Source organism: Castanea sativa, chromosome 5, assembly GCF_040712315.1.
Source record: "Castanea sativa cultivar Marrone di Chiusa Pesio chromosome 5, ASM4071231v1".
NCBI classification, from domain to species: domain Eukaryota; kingdom Viridiplantae; phylum Streptophyta; class Magnoliopsida; order Fagales; family Fagaceae; genus Castanea; species Castanea sativa.
This window is the reverse complement of record NC_134017.1, coordinates 6,565,818-6,589,190: the sequence shown is the minus strand read 5'-3', so window position 1 is coordinate 6,589,190 and position 23,373 is coordinate 6,565,818. Positions and strand designations below refer to the sequence as shown.

The following is a 23,373-nucleotide window of genomic DNA, read 5'->3' as shown; positions in this document are numbered from 1 at the left end:
AGTCTAGCACAGCAGCAATATAAGGTGACGCAGTTTGTTTGATCATCCCATCCAAGTTATTCAACTCGTCCATCCGTTTCTTCATGTTTTGGAATTCCTCTTGCATCCTACTTGGACGCTCAATTCCATCAAAATGATCTTTCCTTCGGTTGTTCTCTTCGTTATTGCTTTGTTGTTCCCTGTTCTGTATCCTAGGTGGGGCATTGTCGCTTCTCTGCCTCAACTCCTCATTTTGCTTGGTCAACTCTTCTACACTCACAACAAGGGTTCGGATTTACTCCTTCATTTGGTTTGAAGAATTAGGATCCATTGAAAGGACAAAAAACTTTTACAACAGATTAGAGCACTGGTTTCAGATATGTCCTTCCCACAGACAGCGTCAAACTAATGATGCCTAAAATCATTAGTATGTTACTCGTCCAATGGAGCCAACGTCTTCTTTGGATGCCTGCAAAATAAAAGAGAGAATTTAGTGGAGAAAACACCAATGGGGTGTTTTCATAAAACCTTCCGATGATAAAATCAGAATTAGCTCCTATATTTTGTATATAAAGTGTTTTTGTAGTAATTTTTGACGTACCTTAGCAAGTAAGACGAATTGTTTCTTTTATAGGTGATTTAGATAGCTGTTGCGCACATAAATGTCTTCATGTACATAATTGCAGGTAATTATTTCCCTGTGTGTAACGATCCCTGTCTTAATGGGAATTTAAGGTCAATGAGTAATGGTCGTCATTAACTAGGCTTTATTGCTTTTGTAACATATCAAATTATTAGACTTATCATCTTTAATAATCAGCGATTACAGAACCTGTTGAAGGTTCTGCTCATTTATTGTTGTTTGGACGATACATTTTTTGGTTCATCATATAACTTTTTTAATTGCAACTATTAGGAGAAATTGGTGGATGAGAAAATCAATAAATAAGAAAATAAAATAACTTGACTAAGAAATGTTTAATTAATGAAATGAATAAAACTTCTTCAATCTTTTACTATAATGTTGAGAATTTTGAATAGCAAGGATTATGAACAGGAAAGAATTTCAAGAACTGAAGAGGTAAAAACTACCACTCATATTGATTCAAGTCAACAAATTCTCACAAATTATAGTAGGTCTCAAGTTCGTGGAGTACTCTTTATTTCTTTGCCAATCTACTAAATCTTTATTTAAATTACACACTTTAATTCATGCATCCAATCGGTAAGAAAGTTGTTTAAAATTTCTAATCTCCTTAGTGTTCCTTTGGACGAGTGGTTAATTATTCTTCCTATCTAGCTTATGTATAACTTTTCTATTTTTCTTAGGTATAATTATACTTACTTTAGCCAACTAATTTTTAAGTTCAATAAACCAATGAACATAAGCTCTTCCAAACGAGCACTAATCAGTCTAATAGAAAAACAGAAGATAAAAATGAATCATTATTTTTTAATAATTCTTGTTCTTCTTCTTTATTATAAAAGAATACAAAATAAAGCTTCCACTTTTCATGAGGGTAATGTGTTGGAAAATAAAAACAGGTACACAACAGTCTCCCTGTCGCCACAATGATTAAAGTACCATGCCATATTTGGCTGTGGCTTCGATGGGCCATCAACTGTTGATTTCATCCTTATAACCATGTTCGTTATAAAGCATAAAGCATGAATCTCAATCTTTATCAGCCCCCCTCCCTCTGTGGACAATGTATCTTATAAATGAATATTGCATCTTCTTTTTCACAATGTGTGGTGCTCATTTAATTGTGGGATCTACACATTGTGAAAAGGAATATGCATATATTTAATGCATGAAATAATTATTGTCCCTATAAGAATAAACAAAAAGAAGTTTCTTCTCAAAAAAACAAAACAAAACAAAACAAAAAGAAGTAGTTATTGAGTTGCTATAAGAACAAAATTTATTCCATATCTTTTCCCTATATTTATTAGTAACTAGATGATATCCCGCACGATGTGCGGACTACTTTACTATGTCATTTGAAATTATTTTTATATATATTAAAATCTACATATAATACTTAATACTTATTTTATTGTATAATATTTATGTTTTCCCATAATATTGTTAAATACTTTGAAACTTGATTTTTTTTAATTCATAAGTTATTTTAAAAATTGTATAACATTGTAAGATTATAATATATTATAATATTTACCGTTAATAGTAGATTTTATTTTTCAAACTGATTAAATGATTTTGAAATCTACAAATAAGAATTTAAAATGTAAAATATTTTTATATCCTATAATTACAAAAATTTAAGAAACCACCGAAACGCTTTCTCAATCACTCTATTCTCACAACCAAATATGAAGACCTAGATCATAAACACCCAATTAATTATTTCAATGGAATTAAGGAAATCATTTGTAAGTATCAACATACAGAGAACGTGATTAAACTAAGAGAAATTTGCTAAAAACACATTCATTTATCAAAATTTAATTGGCTTTAATTAGGCTTCTATATCCTTTAAAAAAAGGAGAAAAATACTTTTAAGTCACCATTGATTTTTGTTTTTACCACTATGGCTATATACAAAGAAACCTACAAATTATGAATTCTAATACAAAATTAAAAAAAAAATTAAAAAAAGAAGAAGCTAACTTTATAAATAATTAATTAGAATGTTCCCTTTTCTTTTTCTTTAGTTCTAATATAAAATATATTTATAACTTTCCCAAACCAAAATCTCAAACACCCAAAGACTCCAAGCGACTCATCACCTTCACAAAATCTACTATGTCTGACTGGAACATCAAAATTGTAAGCTACCGTCACCGAATAAAAAATGCAAGCCCTCTTCCTTGGTCATAGCCTACTCATACGGGTTACGATCAAATGATGCTGCAACGTTGGAGTTATGTAGGTGCCATTGAAATGTTAAAGCTAAATGACATCATTTTTTGTCTAAGTATATTTGAGATAGGATGATATGAAAGACTATGGACATGTGTATATAAAGGAGTAAAAGTGAAAATGATGAATGGAAATGTAAAGGGTTTTTTGTGTAGGTAAGAGATGGAAGGTCTTGAAACATTGAACCAAATGAAATAAATAGTAGTTTTAAAACATTGAATAAAAAATGTAAAAAAAAATATTAGTCTTGAAACATTGAACCAAAAGAAATAAAGAGTCTCTACTTTTAAATTTATTCTTATCTCTAATATGGCTTAAGGGTATCTCAATTCTCTTCATAGAGTACGCCACGTGGCAGGACCTCATGCTCTCTCGCATGAGGTCTCTGCTTTTATATATATATTGATTGATTGATTGATTTCATTTGGATGAAATTATTTGAACTTTAAAGAGAAGATTTGAATTTCAATCCTTACTTTAATTTTGAGAGAGAGAGAGAGAGATAGAGAGATGTACCAAACAAAGAATCCATGGTTCCTCTTATGCCGGATAATGCTAGGTTGGAAAGTCCGTTTAGGAAATAAAATCATTGGCTCGTTTGAAGAAGAAACATCTCCTGCAGAACAGAACAGTTAACAGCTATACAGAAACCAAAAAGACCGAACAAAATGATACTGATGACTTATTTGTTGACCCAACCCCTGAAAACTCTAGCCTTTAGTGTCCTCGAATATGCCTCTAAATAACAGCTTTTATATTGCAACAATTACCACAATGTTCAAGTAATGCAGCAACCCATTTGAGGGCTTATGAAAAGAATAAAACTGCATCTGTATTGGCTAGTAATGAAAACAATTGGTTATGGCAAAATTAATGTGGACTAACATCTTACAGCCATATATAGGAGTGAAAAAAACAAAAACAAAACAAAAAAACAACCTCCACCAGCAAGTGCAGTACGGATATCATTCTAGATGATATTATTTCCAGCACAGTACATAGGTCACTATGAGCATCAGAGAAACAAGAGCATAACTTGGATGACACTACCACCTAAAGTCTGAAGCCTGCTACTTAAGTCATCTCTCATCAAAAAGTAAACATATTGGCAATCAGGATAACCACATCAGCATCGACATATCATTCACCGCAAAGCAAATCTTATGGGGTTTATCATGTTAATCAGATAAATTCATGAGTAGAAATACCAGAAGCAATGTCTTAGCCACCTAAATCTAGGTAATAACTAATAGTAAGTACTTCTATATCATAACCTTTAAAGTTTGAAGCAAGAGAGCCCCTCCATAGGGTTTTTTTTTCCCCCCCTTTTGGTATACCCTACATGAGTATTGTGGTTCACAAAATTTCAATTAATTTATCAGGTTATAATTTACTCATGTCTAGTAGCAGTAAATTAAGACCATACCTAACACTTATCATCATTTATAATTTATCTTGCCTATAGAGATTCTGCGCATATATCCATCCCCCACTCAACCAATTTTTTACTCCAAACCACAATTCTGTACTTGCTAGTTAAGTTCCTGATGGAACATTTGGCAGAAGTTGGGCACAGTTTCCAGGATGCAATCCGTAATAGATACTACAGTTATGAGGCCTTAACTGGACTATGTATCTAGTTACTAGACATATGATCGAGCAAGCTGAAGCTTCTATAGTTTCAATGTTCTTAAAGAAGAAGAAAAAAATGAAGGTTTAGAAAAAGACTTGCTTTTTCTTTGAGGCACCAAAGTAAGGAATGCTTTGTAGAAATTTAATTTTGTGTAACATAGTCATATGTCCATAAACAACAAAATTTAGCTACAAAATTGATTGTAGCTTGAGATTACAACCTTACTCATTATCTTTTTATTGGATTATATTTTCTTCTTATATCCTCCATACATGCTTGCAAAATTTTTAAAAAATTAAAAATCAATACTTATTTCATCAATAAATTGTTTAAATTGCAAGTTTTTGTAATTTAAAATTATGCATAAAATAGAAGCTTATAGATCATATAGTAAATAATATCCAATTGACACAAAATTTGACATGTGTATTAAGAGCATAAAGAATATGCAATTCAACAATTAGATTTTCAAAATTTATAGTAATGTTTATTTTTTTTAAAGGAAGTTGTAACCTTAGGCTATAACCAATTTTGTAACTAAATTTTGTCCATCCATAAATTCATATATACTCACAAGGGAAATGATAGAGACCAACTGATTAATTGGAATCTTTGTTGATTCGAACTGGGGTTTTATACACAGCAATTCCATTTTTGAGCTCCATGATTCACTTAGATTTTTTGGTCTAATTCTTTATAATTTTTTAGGTTGCTCTGTGTTCACCATCTTGAATATGAAATAACATATTTTCTTAATTAAATCCCTCTGTTTATTTATTATTATTATATATTCACAACCTTAAGGTCACCAGGGGTATGGAGACATTAGGTTAATTTGTTAATTGGTTATTAGTTAATTAGTTACCAATTTTCTCATGGTCAAACAACGGTTTTTATTATTATTATTATTATTATTATTATTATTATTATTAGGGTCCATTTGGATACAACTGAAAACTAAAAACTGAAAATGTTATAGCAAAATAATTTTTAAATGTGTGAATAGTACCTTGAAATCCATTTTTAATGAAAAGTGCATGAACAGTAAGTGCACAATGTGAACAGTGGGTGAACAGTAACGTTGTCCCCTAAAGCTAAAACGCGTGCGTAGGAAGGAGAAAAAAAAAAAGACTGAAACGCGTCTTGACCAAAACGTGGACGCAATGATTTTTATCCAAACATTACCTTACTATGTTACGCATACAACAGATGGGTCTGAACCTACTACCTTACTGTGTACTCTTACAAGGAGAGGAGGTGTTGTTAAGCTAGAGCTCATCCACAACGGATATACACCTTAGCTTTTATAGCAAGTAGTTGTCAAAAACTATAATTGAAGTATCTATCATGACTAGTTATCAGTAAGAAAAGGCATAAAAGAATACCTTTCAAAAGTACTTTAAAAAGCATGAGATATTAAGATCACATCCAAGTTGTCAATAAGGAACCAAATATCTCGTTTATCAAAGTTAACAAGAAACAGTTTTGATGTTCACCACAACCTAAAAACGCATAATTTAAAAATAAGAAACTTTAATTCATATCCTCTCTCTTTCTCTCTCTCTACATTTTATCAGCAAAGAGACAAACCATTAACAAAACAATTATGCACTTTCTAATCTACACTCTATTTGGTTTCTGATCAGAAACCAAACAGAGTGTGACTGTAGATTAGAAAGTGCATAATTGTTAAGCCCAAAATTCATCATTTTTTAGTATCTCTTGCCAATTTTCCCATAAACCAAACCGACCGTAACAAAAATCTAGCCCGTCCGTCCATCCATTTTCTCATGCATCAAACAAAGCAAGCAAACATACATACATATATACATAGAAAATCCATTATTTAGAAGTCCAAAGATTTCTAATTTCTTATCCCCCCCCCCCCCCCCCCACTTCATTTTCCAAGCAACCAGTCGAAGTACATTTATACACACTCTTAACCAATTTCATAAATAAAGGCATAGTTTAAAAGTTCAAAGATTACACACGTGTTTTAGAGGTAATCAGAAATTTGACAATATGAACTAGCAGTCGTTAATCACCTCACCAATCTGAGCAGAACTAGCAGCTTCACACTGTAACTAATCAATGACAATCTGAGCATCACCCTCAATAATCACTTCATGTATTCCAATTTCTGCAGCAAAGTTAATAGCCCTGCGACAGGCCAATGCTTCCACGTCTTCAACAAAAGACAAAAACTTGTTGGAGAATTGAGGAATGGTACCATTTGAAAGACGCGGTGGTATTTTGTGTAACAGTTGTATATAATATCTGCATATATGGGGTGGATTACACACTTGTGATATCCACTTTCAGTTTCATGTACAAAATTATAAATCGTGAAGAAGTGCCAATTAGGCCCTTTACATGTGTTGTGTTGCAAGTGATAACGGGCTCTTGATTCAAATGGCATGTCTTCCTCCACATTTTGCAAATAGGTTTCAAGGGCTTAGGAGGCCGAGTTAAGAGACTTCATCTTTTGGGCCCCTTATTTTCATTGGGCTAATGTGACCACAAATACAAATGAAATGTCACCAACCAAGTACTATACTCTTGGCTGATTGGGTCTACCATGCATGTAAAGCTTGAATTATTGTCCTGCTGCACCGCCAACAACAGCAAATTACCATAATTGTTACATGTTTCAGCAAAGTTCATATTCAATCACCTTCTACACCCATTTGTTCAAGTTCTATTCTTCAGTCCAAACTCAAGACTTAACACCAGTCACATGGTCACTTCAACTCTAAATTCGAATAAAAATCACACAGCCCTTAAATGTAACACTTTTTTTTGTTCATTTTTATTAGACTTAATTAAAGAAAAAAAAAATATGTAACAATTTATTACCATTAATGAAGCATAAAGTGTCACATTCAGAGTTAGATATATGATTTTTATTCTATTAGAACACCAAATCCTTCCCTTCATTTAATGTCATTGCTTGTCTTAATAAACCTACTAACATAGTTGTCAAAATCCCAATCTGGATCCTACGATCCTACGATTTTACGATCTCACATGCCCAAAACGATCCAAATCTTTTAAGGATCTTTGCAATTATTCAAGTACGATTCTAACGATCCCTAATGACCTTGATTTCTTGTAATCTTCTTTAATTTAACAAAAGACTCAGTTGTACCTAAATAAAAATATAAAATCCTAATAAACCAAAATTTTCCACTTTAACGTAAAGAAATTGTCAGTTGGACTTAAATAAAAAATATCTCAATAAAGTGTCACATTTTAAAGTTTTTGGCCTATTTAAATGATACTTACAAATGAATGTAGTAATGTATGTTAATTATATCAATAAATATATAATTTATATAATTACTTAACATAACAATGTGTATTTTTTATTTTTTTTTTTCTCAAATAATGTAAGATTTTACGATTCACGATCCGATCTTACAATCCAATCCTACGATCTACGATCCCACCTACCTCCAACGACCCTACGTAAGATCCCAATTTTAACAACCTTGATTTTAACAACCTTGCCTACAAAGTAGAGAGGATGGTGAATAGGAAAACACAAACACACTAAAACTACTTTCTATTAATAAATCAGTGACAAAATCCCAAGTCAACGAATATGTGATTAATTAGAAATTAGACCAAAGAACCCGTCCATTACAACTAGAAGCAACTCCACAATTTTGGTAGTTAAAAAACAACTGTGTTCCCCAAAAGAAAAAATCCAACCAAGTAGAAAAAAAAGAGGCAACGCAAGACAACAAACTGGCATTTTTAAAACATGCCAAAAAGATTACAAGAAGCATTTGCTCCAGAACAGAAATATGAAAATGAAGAACTGAAACAATGGAGAAAAGGATTAGGTGGGGAAAAAATATTGATAGAAAAGAACGGCACGAATCAGAATTAATCGTTTCACTTAATGACTAGACTATCATATAACTGCAGACGCATGAAAATTATATATATCAGAACTCCAAATGTACACTAAACAATGCTGGACTGAGGGAGCTTTATTGCTCTGCAGGGAGTGCAGCAGAGATCCAATCTGAGGTAGCCGTTTGAATGTCCGTCTCAATATGTGGTAAAAGAGAAAGAGGAGTTATTGCAACCTGTTGCTCCAAATGAGACACATCAGAAACCAAGGAAGCTAATAATAATATTGAAAAAGACATGACGCAAAGTATCTAATACTTCAATGCAAGAAAAGTAACCATCTCCAACCATAATAAAACACCCTATTTCAAATATTTTAAAAGAGATACCAAACCCTACCACCCAAGAAATACGTAACAGTTAGGATATTATTTCAATTAACATGCAGATGCTACAGGCAAGCCTAATATCCAATAAAAATCATATTGATCCTTGGTGTTTATTGCAAGTCTTAAAGAGATTTAAACACTGACATTGGGACCCAAAACATTAGGTATGAGCCATAATGATATATGAAAACACTCACAGTAACATTTAAGTCAAAGGATGTAGCATGCAGTCCTGCAATGACCACACTTTATTACTTTTACCTTTACATGCTACGTAAAACATACCAAATTCTTTTTATGATATGGCCTCTTCTGTTACTTTTTCTTCGGTTCTTTTGTAGTACAGTCACCAATAACAGGCAAGTGGAATCCACTCTTTAAAACAGGACCCCATTTGCAATTATTACAGTTGTTTGAACTGACAGTCATGGAAGAAAAACCTACTGGGGGAAAGCGCTGACCCCACAAAAATGATACTACTGAAGATTTAGATTCATTCATTCCATTTCTATACGATTGAATGACACACAATGACGAGAAAAAAAAAAAATAATTTCGATGATGAGGAAAAAAAATACAAATTATAATAACTTACATATCCATTTTCAAGTGCTCTGAAATCCAGATCCTTGTCCGTCTCTTCTTGCTCCTTATCCAGAAACTGCAAATGTATGTATGCCTGAGCCTTAGTTCATCACTTCATGAAACAACTACAAATATCTTCAATTTTTTTGGTTAATCAAGCCAATGAAGACTTGCAATTTGTACTACAAAATTCAGACTTTTCTATAGGTAAAACTTACATAGATTTGTTACAAGCAACTTAAGATTCATAATTTGATATCAACCCTTCTTATAAAACTACAAAATTTCATAGATCTTCAAGCAATTTCATTGATTATCCTAAAAGGAGAAAGTATAACTGCTTTCTTGAAGAAGTTTAAACACCTATGCCATTTTCTAACCATTTTAATCAATCAGAAAGCACTCTCACGGCAAGTAAAAGCTGCTTCTAAAAGCAACCTTAATTGCTAGATTTTTTTTTTTTTTCATACCTCTAGCCGGAAGTACTTCTTCACTCGGTGGGAATCAGATTTTCCAGCAACGCCAACTGATTCAATTTCCACATGCTTCTTTTGTGTGTTCAAACGTCGAGCCGCACCCTGAAAACACCCACCAAAATAATGAAAACAGGAAAAGGGCAGTATAATCCTTCCATGAGCCTTTTTTTTTTAAGAGTAATTCACAGCAAGAATGACTGACCGCAGCAGAGGCATCTCGGCCAAGCTGTGCGAGCTGAAGGCCAAGGCTTTGTTGATTGGACATGAAATGTCCAGCAGGATACCGGTTGGCTGAAACAGCTAGCCAGTTAGGAGTTGATCTCCACATACTTTGCTTGGTCAATTTAAAACCCTGTCAAGCAAAACATTTTCACGCATGTGTAAGACGGAAAAGAATGTCTAGGAGAATTTAAATATTGTGAAGGCAAGGATTTATCTCAACAGTTTTTTTTTTTTTCCAAACAAAAGCACATGAATGAGTAAAATCAGTAGATCAGTACATGACCAACAAAGTGAGACCAGCTTCCCAGAAGAGGATCTAAATCAAGTAGAATTTTCCAATATACCCACTATATATCTCAGCTGATACAGTTAATCATCTAACACAGCATCCAACAATTAAGCACTTGCTTGAACTGGGAGAAAGAAAAATGTATTACCACTTAGGAAGCGCGGACACGGATACAACACTGACACGAGCAATTAATGAAATATTTTCCGAATGTAAAATAATTTCAGGTGAAAATATTTTCGGAAAAGGAAAATATTTTTAGGTGTTTGGGGCATTTTAAAAAATACTTTGGAAAATATTTTCAGGTGTTTGGTAACATTCTGATAATGCAAATTTTTTACTGATTTCTCACATTTTCTCAGCCATTTTCTCACATTCCAAACAAATTTTATAATAGAAAATTACAATCCATCAACTTCTAAACAAACAAAAATCAAAACAACACTATGGCCAAATCATTCGGTCAAACTGAGAGAGGGAGGTGAGACAGGGAGGAGGAAGAGAGAGATCGGTGGGTCACCGATCTCGCCGGCGGGATCACGCGCGTCGATCTTGACGGCGCGAGATCACGCCTCGATCTCGCCCTGCGCCAGCTCGATGGCGGGGCTTTGGGTTGAGGACGACGATCTTGGCTTCACCGGCGTGATCTGACCGATTCGACGATCTCCCTCTAGCTCTCTCTTTTTCTTTTCTGGTGTGGGTCGTTGCTCTCTCCCTCTCCTTCTCTGTTTTCCAACGAAAAATTCTATTTAAAGGTAAAATAGAAACAGAAGTGATTTTTAGTCTGGGAAGGGGTATTTTACGGTCAATGGGAAGTGATTTTCAGTTTGACCAAATTTTCAGTTGTTGCCAAATACCCACAAATGCGTAAAATATTTTCTAGAACTCATTTACTGTCCAACCAAACGTAGCCAAAATGGCCAGTATGACATAGGTACGGTACGCTAAATGAAGTGTCCGTACTTCCTAGGTTATCACTGACCTAATTGTAGCACATTTTCCATATATTAAGCATAAGATACTTTGGCTCCAATGAGTTAAAATTTTCCCTCAAAATTTTGACCCATGGGACACAGGCCCCTACACTAAAGAGCAATAACTGTAAAACTCCAGTCCAACGGTGACAAGAATGTGATTACAGTTATCACACTTAAGTTTGTAGATCTATCCTATAAAGTCAGCATACATTCTGACGAGCAGAGACACCAACTAATATTTTACTGTTAGCAACTAAGCCCCAAGAATAGCAATAGAATACAATCTTAGATCCGTATACCTCACATGCACCAAAAGTAGTGATGATTCTATAAATAAAACTAAGCCTTACCCTGATGACATTGCTATTGATAACTATCCATGCTACTTCTAAATGCTTGACAGAGGATGCCAATTTCCAGAGTACGTGTTGATAGCACTAAGATTTTTCACTACCTGATTACCTAGCATAACCTCATTTTTCCCAAGAACCAATATTGGCCATCTTAACATATAAGGCTCTCAACATGATACTGCCCATGTCATCTTAAGTCGCCAAGTCATCTGAAATGACCAAAAAACACTTCAGTGATACACTAACATACCAGAATCATTCTGAAAAGTTTTTAATCTGGTGGGTTTTCAATTCTCTTTCTTTTCCTGATAAGTAGGGGTATTCAGTTATCAATAAATTTGAGAATCTAGAACCAAATGCACCCTAAATTTTTAGATCTTCCCAATAGTTTGTCATTCAGACAGGGAGAATAATAAAGGCTGCATCTATACCCCACATATATCCATTGAATGAAAACAACAATAACCACAATGGTCAATGAAAAAATTAGTCATTCATTAAGAAAGCAGCTCTAGTGCTTTTATTATGGCCAGTATTATATTTTGTAAAACACCTGGTCAAAGTTCAGTGTGTATTACCATAGTTTTCAAAACAAACCTTCAATTAGAAACAAGTTAACAACCTATTTCCTTAACACTTTAGAGATGCAAACCTTGTTTGTCAAAGGAGAAGTGGGTATCTCTATATTCAGGGAGCAGCTTTTGGGGAAAACTCCTTTTTCAATATCTCTGATAGCTGCATTTATTAAAGGTATACAGACAGAAACTGCATCCTTAAAATCATTTTCCTGACTTTCATCCTTCTTCCTGCAATAGAATATATCACCAAAGAATTACTTCTCAGCATTAAGGAAAAAAAAACATATATATATATATATATATATATATATATATATATAATATCAAATTTTTATAAGAAAAAATCTTCAAGTCACCAGTTCAATGATATTGACAATGATGGAACACCACAAATTAGGGCCTCTCTAGCTCCGGCAACAACACCCGAGTAAAACCTGATCAACATTTCAGTCATTAAAAAAACTTGTCTATTCAAATAAGGACTAGAAGTCACCAGAAAAAAATAGAAACATACGGCTTTAACTGATATTACTAGAGTAAACATATCAAATACTAATTTCAAATATTGGATGATTCCAAAGTTTACCCTGATCAACTTAAACAGGATAATATAGGAATAATAAAAAGCAATAACTAACAACTTACGTGTGATGGCCACAGCTTGATCCCCGATTAATTCCACTAATCACCTGAAAATGAGACCATCTATGATTTTTCTGGACCCCAAAAATGTATATGCTTAATCATACTGATGACATCATATAAATGCTAACCAGAAGAGGCTTTGACCAAGAAAACAATGCCCCAGATAATGCCAATGAGACACAATCCACAGGAGTCCCTGAGTAAAAAGAATCACATCCAAGCCTGTTACTATCAGTAACCATGATGAAACCGCAAAATCCAGATCAACTTTACATAAATCTTTCAGGCATGCATTGATGCCAATTTCAAAGAAAATATATCAATAACTAAAAATCACTGAAGTTTTCCATATATAGAATGAATGAATCTGGCTAGTAGTTAAAATTGAATATCATAAAATCCACATCATATCTACCAAATTTCATAAAAATAAACAAAAGCCAACATGCAAGGAATGATGAATTCATTAAATACAAGATAATATTTATAATTACAGATCCCTATACATGGATATCGGCCATACCTGAAACTTCAAAAGCTGTAGAACCATTAATCTCAGTGGAACTCACAGCAACCGTTTCTTGGAGAGTCACAGAATGACCTGACACTGATTTGTCCCTAAAAGCACCAAATCACAAGCTAACAAATCAGAATATATTCCCAGCTTCAATACCAATACTTGAAATGAAACAAAACCACATATCTATATACAAATAGTAATAGGCAAATAAATAAAAAACTTCAAAATCCCACACCCATAATAAGCAATTAAGAGAAACATGCACAAAAGGTAAGTTATATCAATAATCACAAAGAACCCAAATAGTAGCATGATGAAATTAACAGAAAAAACAACAAAACATATTAAAAGAATTAAGAAATGAAAGAATTTCACATACCAAAACAGGAACACAAATATACACGCCTAAACAATCAAAAACAATGAAATCCCACATACCTAGATGAGAAAATCAAGGGGATAAGATATAAAACGCAAACTACGACCTATAATCAAAGACAACCTGGAAAACCAACAAGCAAGGAATGAAACTCACATACCAATACAAGATATGAAAGAAGCCCACATAGCCAAATATCAAAAATCAATCAAAAAACACAAAACTTTACAGCTAAGCAATCAAAAACAATAGAACCCGCATAACCCAGATGAGAAAATCAAAGGAAACAAGCAATAAACCACAAAATACAACCTATACAATACAGGAAATGAAAGAAGCCCACATAGCCAAATATCAAAATCAATCAAGGAAAAAACACAAAATCTACCCCCTAAGCAATCAAAAAACCCACACCCAGATGAGAAAATCAAGGGGGAACAAGCAATAAACCACAAAATACACCCTATAGAATTCAGGAAATGAAAGAAGCCCAGATAGCCAAATATCAAAATTAATCAAAAACCAATGAAAAACCCCACATACCCAGATGAGAAAACCACTGGAAACAAACAATCAAACACAAAACACAACAAAATAGCTGAGCAAAGTGGATAGAGATTGAACCCACGATTGCGGAGCGCAGACATGGACATTGTACAAGCCTTCACGAACAAGCGCTTCAACGAGGAACACAAGGCCAGGGGAGTCAATCCCATCTCCATTGGTGACCAAAACAATGGGCTTGGAAGTGTCTACGGCCTCAGAAGCATCGGAAACCGAAGTGGAAGAAGAGGGCTCGGCGGGCTCAACATTGTCGCTTTCTTTTGGTTCAACTTCACTGTTATTAACGTTGTCATCATCATTGATTTTGTTGTTGTTGTTGTTGTTGTTGTTGCCGTTTTTTTTGCTTAGAACTTGTTGGAGATTGGAGACCAACCCCGGTGGCAACAAGTTGTTGTTCTTCACAGAAGTGGAAGTCATAGCATAAACTCAGAGCGAGGGAGAGAGATTTGGGTGTTGAAGAATCAAAGCAGAACCCTAGAGAGAGAGAAAGAAGAAAAGGATGGAAATAAAGGATGGAAAGAATGAAAAGGATGGATTGATAGATTATAGATATAGAGAGAGAGAGAGAGAGAGAGAGAGAGAGAAGAAGAAGAGTTGAGTTAGATGGACCGGTTCAAACGGCGTTATTTTGATTTTTGAGAGAGAAAAGTAAGTTTTGGGGTAAAAGAAAGAGTAACTATTGGTGGCTGCATCATTAAACACATGAGGAAGAAAGGAACAGTGATTTAATTGAAAATGGGGATTTCCTACAGTTTTTTTTTTTTTTTTTTTTTAGCTTAGCTTTTTGCTATGGTCACTTTACAAACTTTTTATTGAATAAGTGGTGTTAGAGAATATTATAAACATCTTCTAAATAAAATTCTTTATAAAATGTGTTACCAATTAAAAAAACAATTTAAAGGGTTTATTGACGATAAATTTTATGTTTATAATATTTTCACCACAAATTATAAATGGTAAATTGTTACGGGTTGTTATTGGTGAGAATAAAATAATTTTAGAAGTAGGTTCAAAATAGAATCAATAACAGCTTGCCGCCTATAATTTGTTAGGAAAGTTTTATGAAAATGTTAGGGACGTAACATTTCTTTATATTGATTACATAAAGGCCATTTTGAATATATACCACTGTTAATTTTTTTAAAACTTTCTCCTCTCTCCCATTGTGTGTGTATTAAAATATTAGTATTCTCACAAAAAAAATATTGATTAAATGGTGTGGTTAAAGTCAACCAAATACTTTTATTGACACATCAATTTGTTAGTTTTATGTAGTAAAATTTATAGATTTTTTAACCGTTTCTTTCATTAAATAAACAAAAAGTGAATTTTAAAAACGTGTGTTTGGATGAGCTTATTTATTTATTGGGAAATGCTAATGGATACCCATAATGATTAATAATTCATTTAAATAAAGTTTTTATTGAAAAAAAATTAATATTTTGACAACTTTTTTTATTTCCTATAAAAATTGTGTCAAAATTTTCTTAAAATAAATTGTTAACAATTGCACTAATTTATTTACATAAAATAGTATTAAAAAATTATGGAAAAAGCCGCCTTTTTTTTTTCTTTATGCCATCGAAATAAAGCTCAAAAGAGGTTTTTTATGCTTGCGAAGCACACTAGTAAAATTTAAAAAGTTACTTAAGATCTATTAATTTACACATTGTTTGTTTTGGGATATTTATTGGTGAAGAAAACAAATCATAAAAATTTTCTTATATGATGATGTTTGATCGTGATGATGAAAATAATTCCCATTATATATATAACTCACACTAAAAATCTTTTACACTTCATATATGCACAAATTTTTTGCATTAATAACGTGCATTGAATCTCTCATAACATTTAAAATTTATACATTTATGGAGTTTACATATTGTGAAAGGCATGCAACACAATACACACCATCAATTACATATGATAATTCTTAGAGCACTAGCATTCGGGAATGCTAAAAAAAAGTTGTTTTGCATCCTCAAATACTACTTTATCTACTTTACCAACTCATTTTATAACTCACTCTACATTCCAGTTTTTATTTTTATATACAATTAACTCAATAAAATAATATAAACTACCTAATAAAATAATAAAAGTATTCTCGTTTCTTTTTTCTCTCACTGTCTTTTTCTCTTCACACATAACCACAATATTAGAAAAAAATTTTAAAACCTATGAATAGTAAGGTTGTATATATGCAAACCGGATGGAGTGAGTTTTTGTTGTCTTGAGTTGTAAAATAGCAATTGGGGGTGTTTACAATTTTACATCCCCCAAATACTAGTACTCTAAGTCATGGTGACAACAACAACAATAGGTGGCGGTGTTAATGGCAAAGAAGGAAAAGAGATTTATGTTTTGTGTTAGAGAGAATTAATTTAACCCTATTTTGTGGTTTTCTTAATTGTAAACGGGTATCTCTATGAGTAGTAGATTAGTTTTTTCTTCTTGGTTATAAGTTATAACTTACGGTCTTTGTTCAATCAGATCTAGGTGCTTATTTTATGCGAATGGGGGTTTCTTTCCAGGGTTGAGAGGATGAACCTGTTTGGTTTATTGACAGTGAACAATTACAAGAATACAATTTTTATTGAGAAGCAAATCATATCAGCACATGAAAACTTGTAACCAAGATCTTAGTGGGCAACATTAATTTGCTTTTAATTCACTGGTGCTTATTCTTAAAGACAAATAACACGTATTCTTTTGTTGTAACTTGTAAGTTAGATTAATAGAGTTGATATGATCAACTTTAAAAAAATGAGGGCAAGTAAGATTAGTTTGTGAGATTAATATAAGTCCAATTTTAAAAGGAGTTAATTTGTATTCTTCAAAGGGCGGTGACATATGTTGAAAGCTACAGTCAAAGAATTCACAATAGGACATGTTTGAATCATTGATTCATAAGTAGAATTTTAGATGAGGACTGTTAATATAACACATCAATTTGATTAGTTGTAATGATGTATGTTTTTGGATATTGACAAATTATATATCTGAGTCAATTTTTACTGTAATTGTGTAACATTAATTTCGTTTGGTAAATATGGGTTAGTGTTTGATAATTAATTAAGGTATTCAATGAACATACAAGGATTAAAGACTACATCTTACGTTTAAATAATTAAGCACGTGAGGAAGACAGTGATCTAATTGAAAATGGGGATTTCCTACTGTTTTTTTTTTTTTTTTTAGCTTAGCTTTTTGCTATGGTCACTTCTTTTTCTTTTTTTTCTTTTTTATCCTCAATAGAATATTACAAAATTTTTATTGAATAAGTGATGTTATAGAACATTATAAATATCTTCTAAAAAATCCTTTATAAATGTGTTACTAATTAAAAAAACAATTTAAAGAATTTATTGATGAGAAATTTTGTATTCATAATATTTTCACCACAAATCATAAGTGGTAAGTTATTACAGGTTGTTATTGGTGAGAATAAAATAATTTTAGAAGTAGGTTTAAATTAAAACCAATAATAACTTACTGTCTATAATTTGTTAGAAAAGTGTTGTGAAAATATTGTGGACGTAACATTTTTCTCTATTGATTAGATGGTGTGGTTAAAGTCAACCAAATACATTTATTGACACATTAATTTGTTAGTTTTATGTAGTAAAATTTATAGATTTTTTAACAGTTTCTTTCATTGAATAAGCAAAAAGTGAATTTTAAAAATGTGTGTTTGGATGAGCTTATTTATTTATTTACATAAAATAGTATTAAAAAATTATGGAAAAAGCCTTTTTTTTTTTTTTTAAGCCATCAAAATAAAGCTAAAAAGAGTTTTTTTTTTTAATTTTTTTTTTATGCTTGCCAAGCACACTAGTGAAATTTAAAAGCTACTTAAGATCTATCAATTTACACTTTGTTTGTTTTGGGATATTTATTGGTGAAGAAAACAAATAAAAAAAATTTTCATATCTGGTGATGTTTGATTGTGATGATGAAAATAATTCCGAATATATATATATATATATAACTCACATTAGTGTCCATTTGGAATAGTTTTTTTAGTTGAAACTGAAAACTTTTTGTTGAAAGTGTAGAAAAAAATGTTAAAAAATAAGTTGAATAGTACAGTGGGATCTAAGAATAGTTTCAAAAAGTGTAATGGAACCCATAAATAGTAATAAAACTAAGCTAAAAGTGGAAAATATATATAACTCACGTTAGTGTCCGTTTGGAATTGCTTTTTTAGTTGAAACTGAAAATTTTTTGTTGAAAATGTAAAAAAAATGTTGAAAAATAAGTTGAATAGTATAATAGAATCTATGAATAGTTTCAAAAAATGTAATAGAACTTATAAATAGTAAAAAAAATAAGCTGAAAGTGAAAATAAGCTGAAAAATTAAGCTCATCCCGAACGCACACTAAAAATTTTCTATATTAATCACGCATTGAATCTCTCATAACCTGTGAGACCTATGTATCTATGGAATTCAGATATTGTGTTGAGGCATGCTACACAGTACACACCGTCAATTGCATAAGATAATTCTTAGGTGATGGTGACAACAAAAACAAAAGGTGGCGGTGTTAGTGGCAAAGAAGGGAAAGAGATTTATGTTTTGTGTTAGAGAGAATTAATTTAACCCTGTTTTGTGGTTTTCTTAATAGTAAATGGGTATCTCTATGAGTAGCAGAGTAGTTTTTTCTTCTTTGGCTATAACTTATGGATAGTTCAATCAGATCTGGGTGCTTATTCGATGAGAATGGGGGTTTCTTTCAGGGTTGAGAGGATGAATCTGTATGGTTTATTAATAGTGAATAGTTACAGGAATACAATTTTTATTGTGAAGTAATTCATATCAGCACATGAAAGCTTGTAACCAAGATCTTAGTGAGTGGGCAACATTAATTTGCTTTTAATTCACTGGTGCTTATTCTTAAAAGACAAATAACACGTATTCTTTTGTTGTAACTTGTAAGCTAGATTATTAGAGTTGATATGATCAACTATAAAAAAATGAGGGCAAGTAAGATTAGTTTGTGAGATTAACATAAGTCAAATTTTAAAAGAAGAGCTAATTTGTATTCTTCAAAGGACGGTGACATATGTCGAAAGCTACAATCAAACAATTCACAACAGGACAAGCTTGAATCATTGATTCATAAGTAGAATTTTGGATGAGGACTGTTAATATAACACATCAATTTGATTAGTTGTAATGATGTATGTTTTTGGATATTGACAACTTATAAATCTGAGTCAATTTTTACTGTAACATTGTAACATTAATTTCGTTTGGTAAAAAATGGGTTAGTGTTTGATAATTAATTAAAGTATGCAATGAACATACAAGGATTAAAGACTACGTCTTACGTTTAAATAATTATAAATTGAAAGTTAGCTTATAAATTCAAGTCATTTCCATGCGGTTGATGTATTAAATCTGGATGATCAAAAAGATGTATTAAATCTGAACACCAAATTTATGTTCACATATATATCGTTTTTGCAAATAAAACTTACATTTATTATGTTAGGAAAAGAAAGGCATTTGTTAGCTAACATTGAAACAAGCCACATTTAAGGAGTATATGTATTTTGTAGATATCCTTCTATATCTTTAGACTCTTTATCTCTTAAATGAGAGCATATAATTAAGAATTCAAGATGTCCCCATTTATGAAAAATTAGTTGAAAACCATTTCTAAAAAACAAATATAGTGAAAACCCCTATCTATTTATAAAAGGGAAAGGTTTTGCTGCATACTTGTATGTGACAAAAAAAAAAAAGAGGATATGTGAGTTCTAATTAGCTCAACTAGTAAAATCTTTTGTGACTAATATGTAATCCATAAATCTAGATAAAAACTAGCACTTCTTAGCGTTTTTAAAGAAGATGTTTAAAATTTAAAACCTCATCCCCCAATTATCATATTATATATAACAAATTATTGATTTATTTTATTTTGGGGAAACTTATATATAAAAATAAAAATAAAATTCTAGACAGAAACTAAGAGGACTTTGGGGAAGAATAAATAAAACAGAGTAAAGAAAAGGAAATGCATGTCGTATAGTGCTTGTGAGATACTATATCCAGACAAAATCTACGATAATTAAGAACGTGATTAGCGTAAGTTGCGTAACTTAGAGAATCATTCTACAGTTTGTGTCTTTTAATATTTCGACAATATCCTTTGAACGTGGCAAAGTACCACTTGACCTTAATGTGGGGTCTCTTAAATTTGAATGGAAATCTCAGACCAAATGATGCAATAATGTAGAAGTTAGTTTCAAAATCATATCTCTGTCTCTAGATTTGAATATATATTAATCATAGTTTCCTTTGTGCTTAACAAAATTCTTTTGAATCAGTCTCATTAATCTTCACCTTAATTTTGAAACATAAACTTAGCCATAGGAAATCGAGTCAATTCACTTTTCAGTGCAATTTTCTTCAAGAACTTGCCAAAAAAAAAAGGGGAAATAAAACTAGAAGCAAGTGGGACTACCATATGGTTTATATCATCACAACAATAATCTTTTAAAGACGTTGAGGATTTGTTCAAGTGAGTTTATTGATTCAAGGATTCCCTATGCACATCTTACATTTTTAAAAAAAAAATTATATTATCATAGAATATTAATTTCTATTAACTACCAACAAGGAGTTGGGACGCACTCCTCTATTATTTATTTTCCCCCTAAATGATTGACAGAATTAAAATGTAAAATAAATAAATGTATACATATGATTTGTGCTCTAACTTTGAATTGTTTTTATTTTTGTTTTTGTAATTTCATTTTTTTTTTCATTTTAGTCTTTTAACTTATATTTGTTATCAATGTTATCATTATCTCTATAATTATGTCATTAATTTCCATAAGTTTCTAATAGGATAACTACGTGGCTAAAAAAAAACTACGTCACTTTATGGGTTTTTTTTTTTAATTATTTATAAAGAGAGTTTCAACTTGTGGCATCTGCCACTTATGATAACTCTTTATTATCAAACTAAAATATTAATTAGTTTTTTGTGTAAGCAAAAATTGAACCCCAAATCTTTTATTCAATCATCAAAAAATTTATCAGTTGAGCTAGCTAAGATTCACTACTTTATGGGGTTTAATATGGACGGAGTTGACTACATTGAAAATATAAGTAAGTTTTATTAATTTTTACACACACATATATAAAACAATTTTCCATTGCAGCAATGTTGGTGGGATTGGTAAATGGTCATGCAGATTTTGGGAGTGGCGGCAACGTGGTAGCTCAAATTTCATTGTTTGGTACAGTACTATATCATTGTTTTAAAGTCAAATTTCATAACATTTAATTTTCATGTCCCAAATGTTTATCGGATTCCATTTGGTCTTCAATACTTATTGTGACCTGTGTTGGTGCCTGTGCAGATAGATTTACGGCAAAGAAATACATACTAATTATTGGTTGTAACTTAAATATAAGAAAACTAGGAAAATTATTAGGTACTCTTGGAATATCATAAATGCGCATTTCCTCTTCTCACATAAATGGTAGGTTCTACTAATTAAATTCACGGTACTTCAGAAGTACGCATTTATGGTACTTCGGGAATACACAATAATTTCTCAAGAAAACTGTAAGGATTCAAAGATTAACATTAAAAATTTTGAATCCTTAATCCTTGAATAATAATTGGTTTCATTATGACATTGTCCTCAAATCCCGCAATTCTCTTGGGCTATTCATGCCATTTGTAATTTCTTGTATGTAATCTCATAGTAAACTGTCTTATTAATGAGGTCGCAAGTAAAATAAGAAACTAGTTCGGACAAGAGAGAAAATGGAGGCATAATTAAAGCTTGAGTCTTTGACATTCTAGCAGAATGTAGACTAAAGTTTTCCTTTAAGATCCTCTATCTTTTCAAAGTCTAAAGAGGATATAAACCCCGTAAAAAGGGGTCTCCTAGCAAATTTACTGTGGAAATATTAACATATTGAAAAGGGATACTAAGCTCAAAAAGAAAAAGATAAAAAGGGGTACTTAGGTGACACATTGCTTTTGATAACTGATGCAAAGTTCATGATAATAAGGAAGTCTGAAGAAAATGTGGTTATGTGGAATATGATTGAGTAACTTTATATATTTTTGGTATTAATGGGGTTATTTATTTAGAAGGTAGGAATGTAATTTTTTTTTTCATTCTCAAAAATAACTTTTAATTAAATTTTAGAGCAATTTTTTGAAAAACCAGCCAAATAGATCCTTACAGAATAGATTTTGTCTGTTCCATTGTGATGAAGGGGAGTTTTAATCAAGCAGACTAAAGACTCTGGCTCGATATGGTCCATTAACTTAAGAATTTATTAAATTATAGTTGTAAAATCGAAAATTTGAGATATTGGAGTGAGCTGTAATGAGTTACTGTAATAGCAATGCTAAAGATCAAGAAATATGTCTTAACAGTGTTTTTCCGAATGACTTAGGAATGGTGTTACCAAAACAAATATATGGACTCATGGAGTTTAATACTGTCTTTTAAAAGAGTGATTTATGGTGCCTTAAACAGCTACTTAGCTATTGTGCTATAATTAGGGGTGTGTATTCTACCTAACACCCTCCGCCCCCCAAGCTCAACTATGCTGGGTCGAGTCTGAGCTAGCAAAATTGTCAGCCCATGTAAAAAGACCCAATCTGTACTATTAATTAAAAATATATATATGTATATTAATGTGTTACTTTGCTTTACTTTTGATATTGAGATTTTGTTTAAATTTGTTTTTTTGATTTATTTTGGTATTCTAGGACTTTTGAGGGAAGGTATTCTAGGACTTATTTTTTATGACATTGAGATATTAAGATTAATTGTGTAAATTATAATGATTTATTGAATAATAAGCTTAAATAGTTAAATAAAATCAATTACTCTTAGACGTATTCAGTTTATTCTTTTTAATGAATGATTGAATTTCTTAAATAGTTATTAGAGATATAAATTTTTTAGTTAGGCCATCAATATGGCCTCTTCAACCTGAAGACTAAATCTAACCCAATCCAATACCTACAATTTTGATTTAGGTTAGA

The 23,373-nt window shown here is 31.7% G+C and overlaps 1 protein-coding gene across 1 annotated transcript; it reads right to left on the bottom strand.

The window, feature by feature from the left end:
- Positions 1 to 8,084: 8,084 nt before the first annotated feature.
- On the bottom strand, positions 8,085 to 14,942 carry LOC142636451 (uncharacterized). Its single transcript, XM_075810689.1, has 10 exons — positions 14,402 to 14,942; positions 13,398 to 13,492; positions 13,003 to 13,070; positions 12,875 to 12,918; positions 12,586 to 12,663; positions 12,304 to 12,457; positions 10,013 to 10,162; positions 9,805 to 9,912; positions 9,345 to 9,410; positions 8,085 to 8,596 (listed from the first exon to the last, which is right to left on the bottom strand). Exons 1-10 carry the CDS (start codon positions 14,752 to 14,754, stop codon positions 8,498 to 8,500), a joined length of 1,215 nt encoding a protein of 404 aa, XP_075666804.1. The 5' UTR covers positions 14,755 to 14,942; the 3' UTR covers positions 8,085 to 8,497.
- Between the last annotated feature and the right edge of the window lie 8,431 nt (positions 14,943 to 23,373).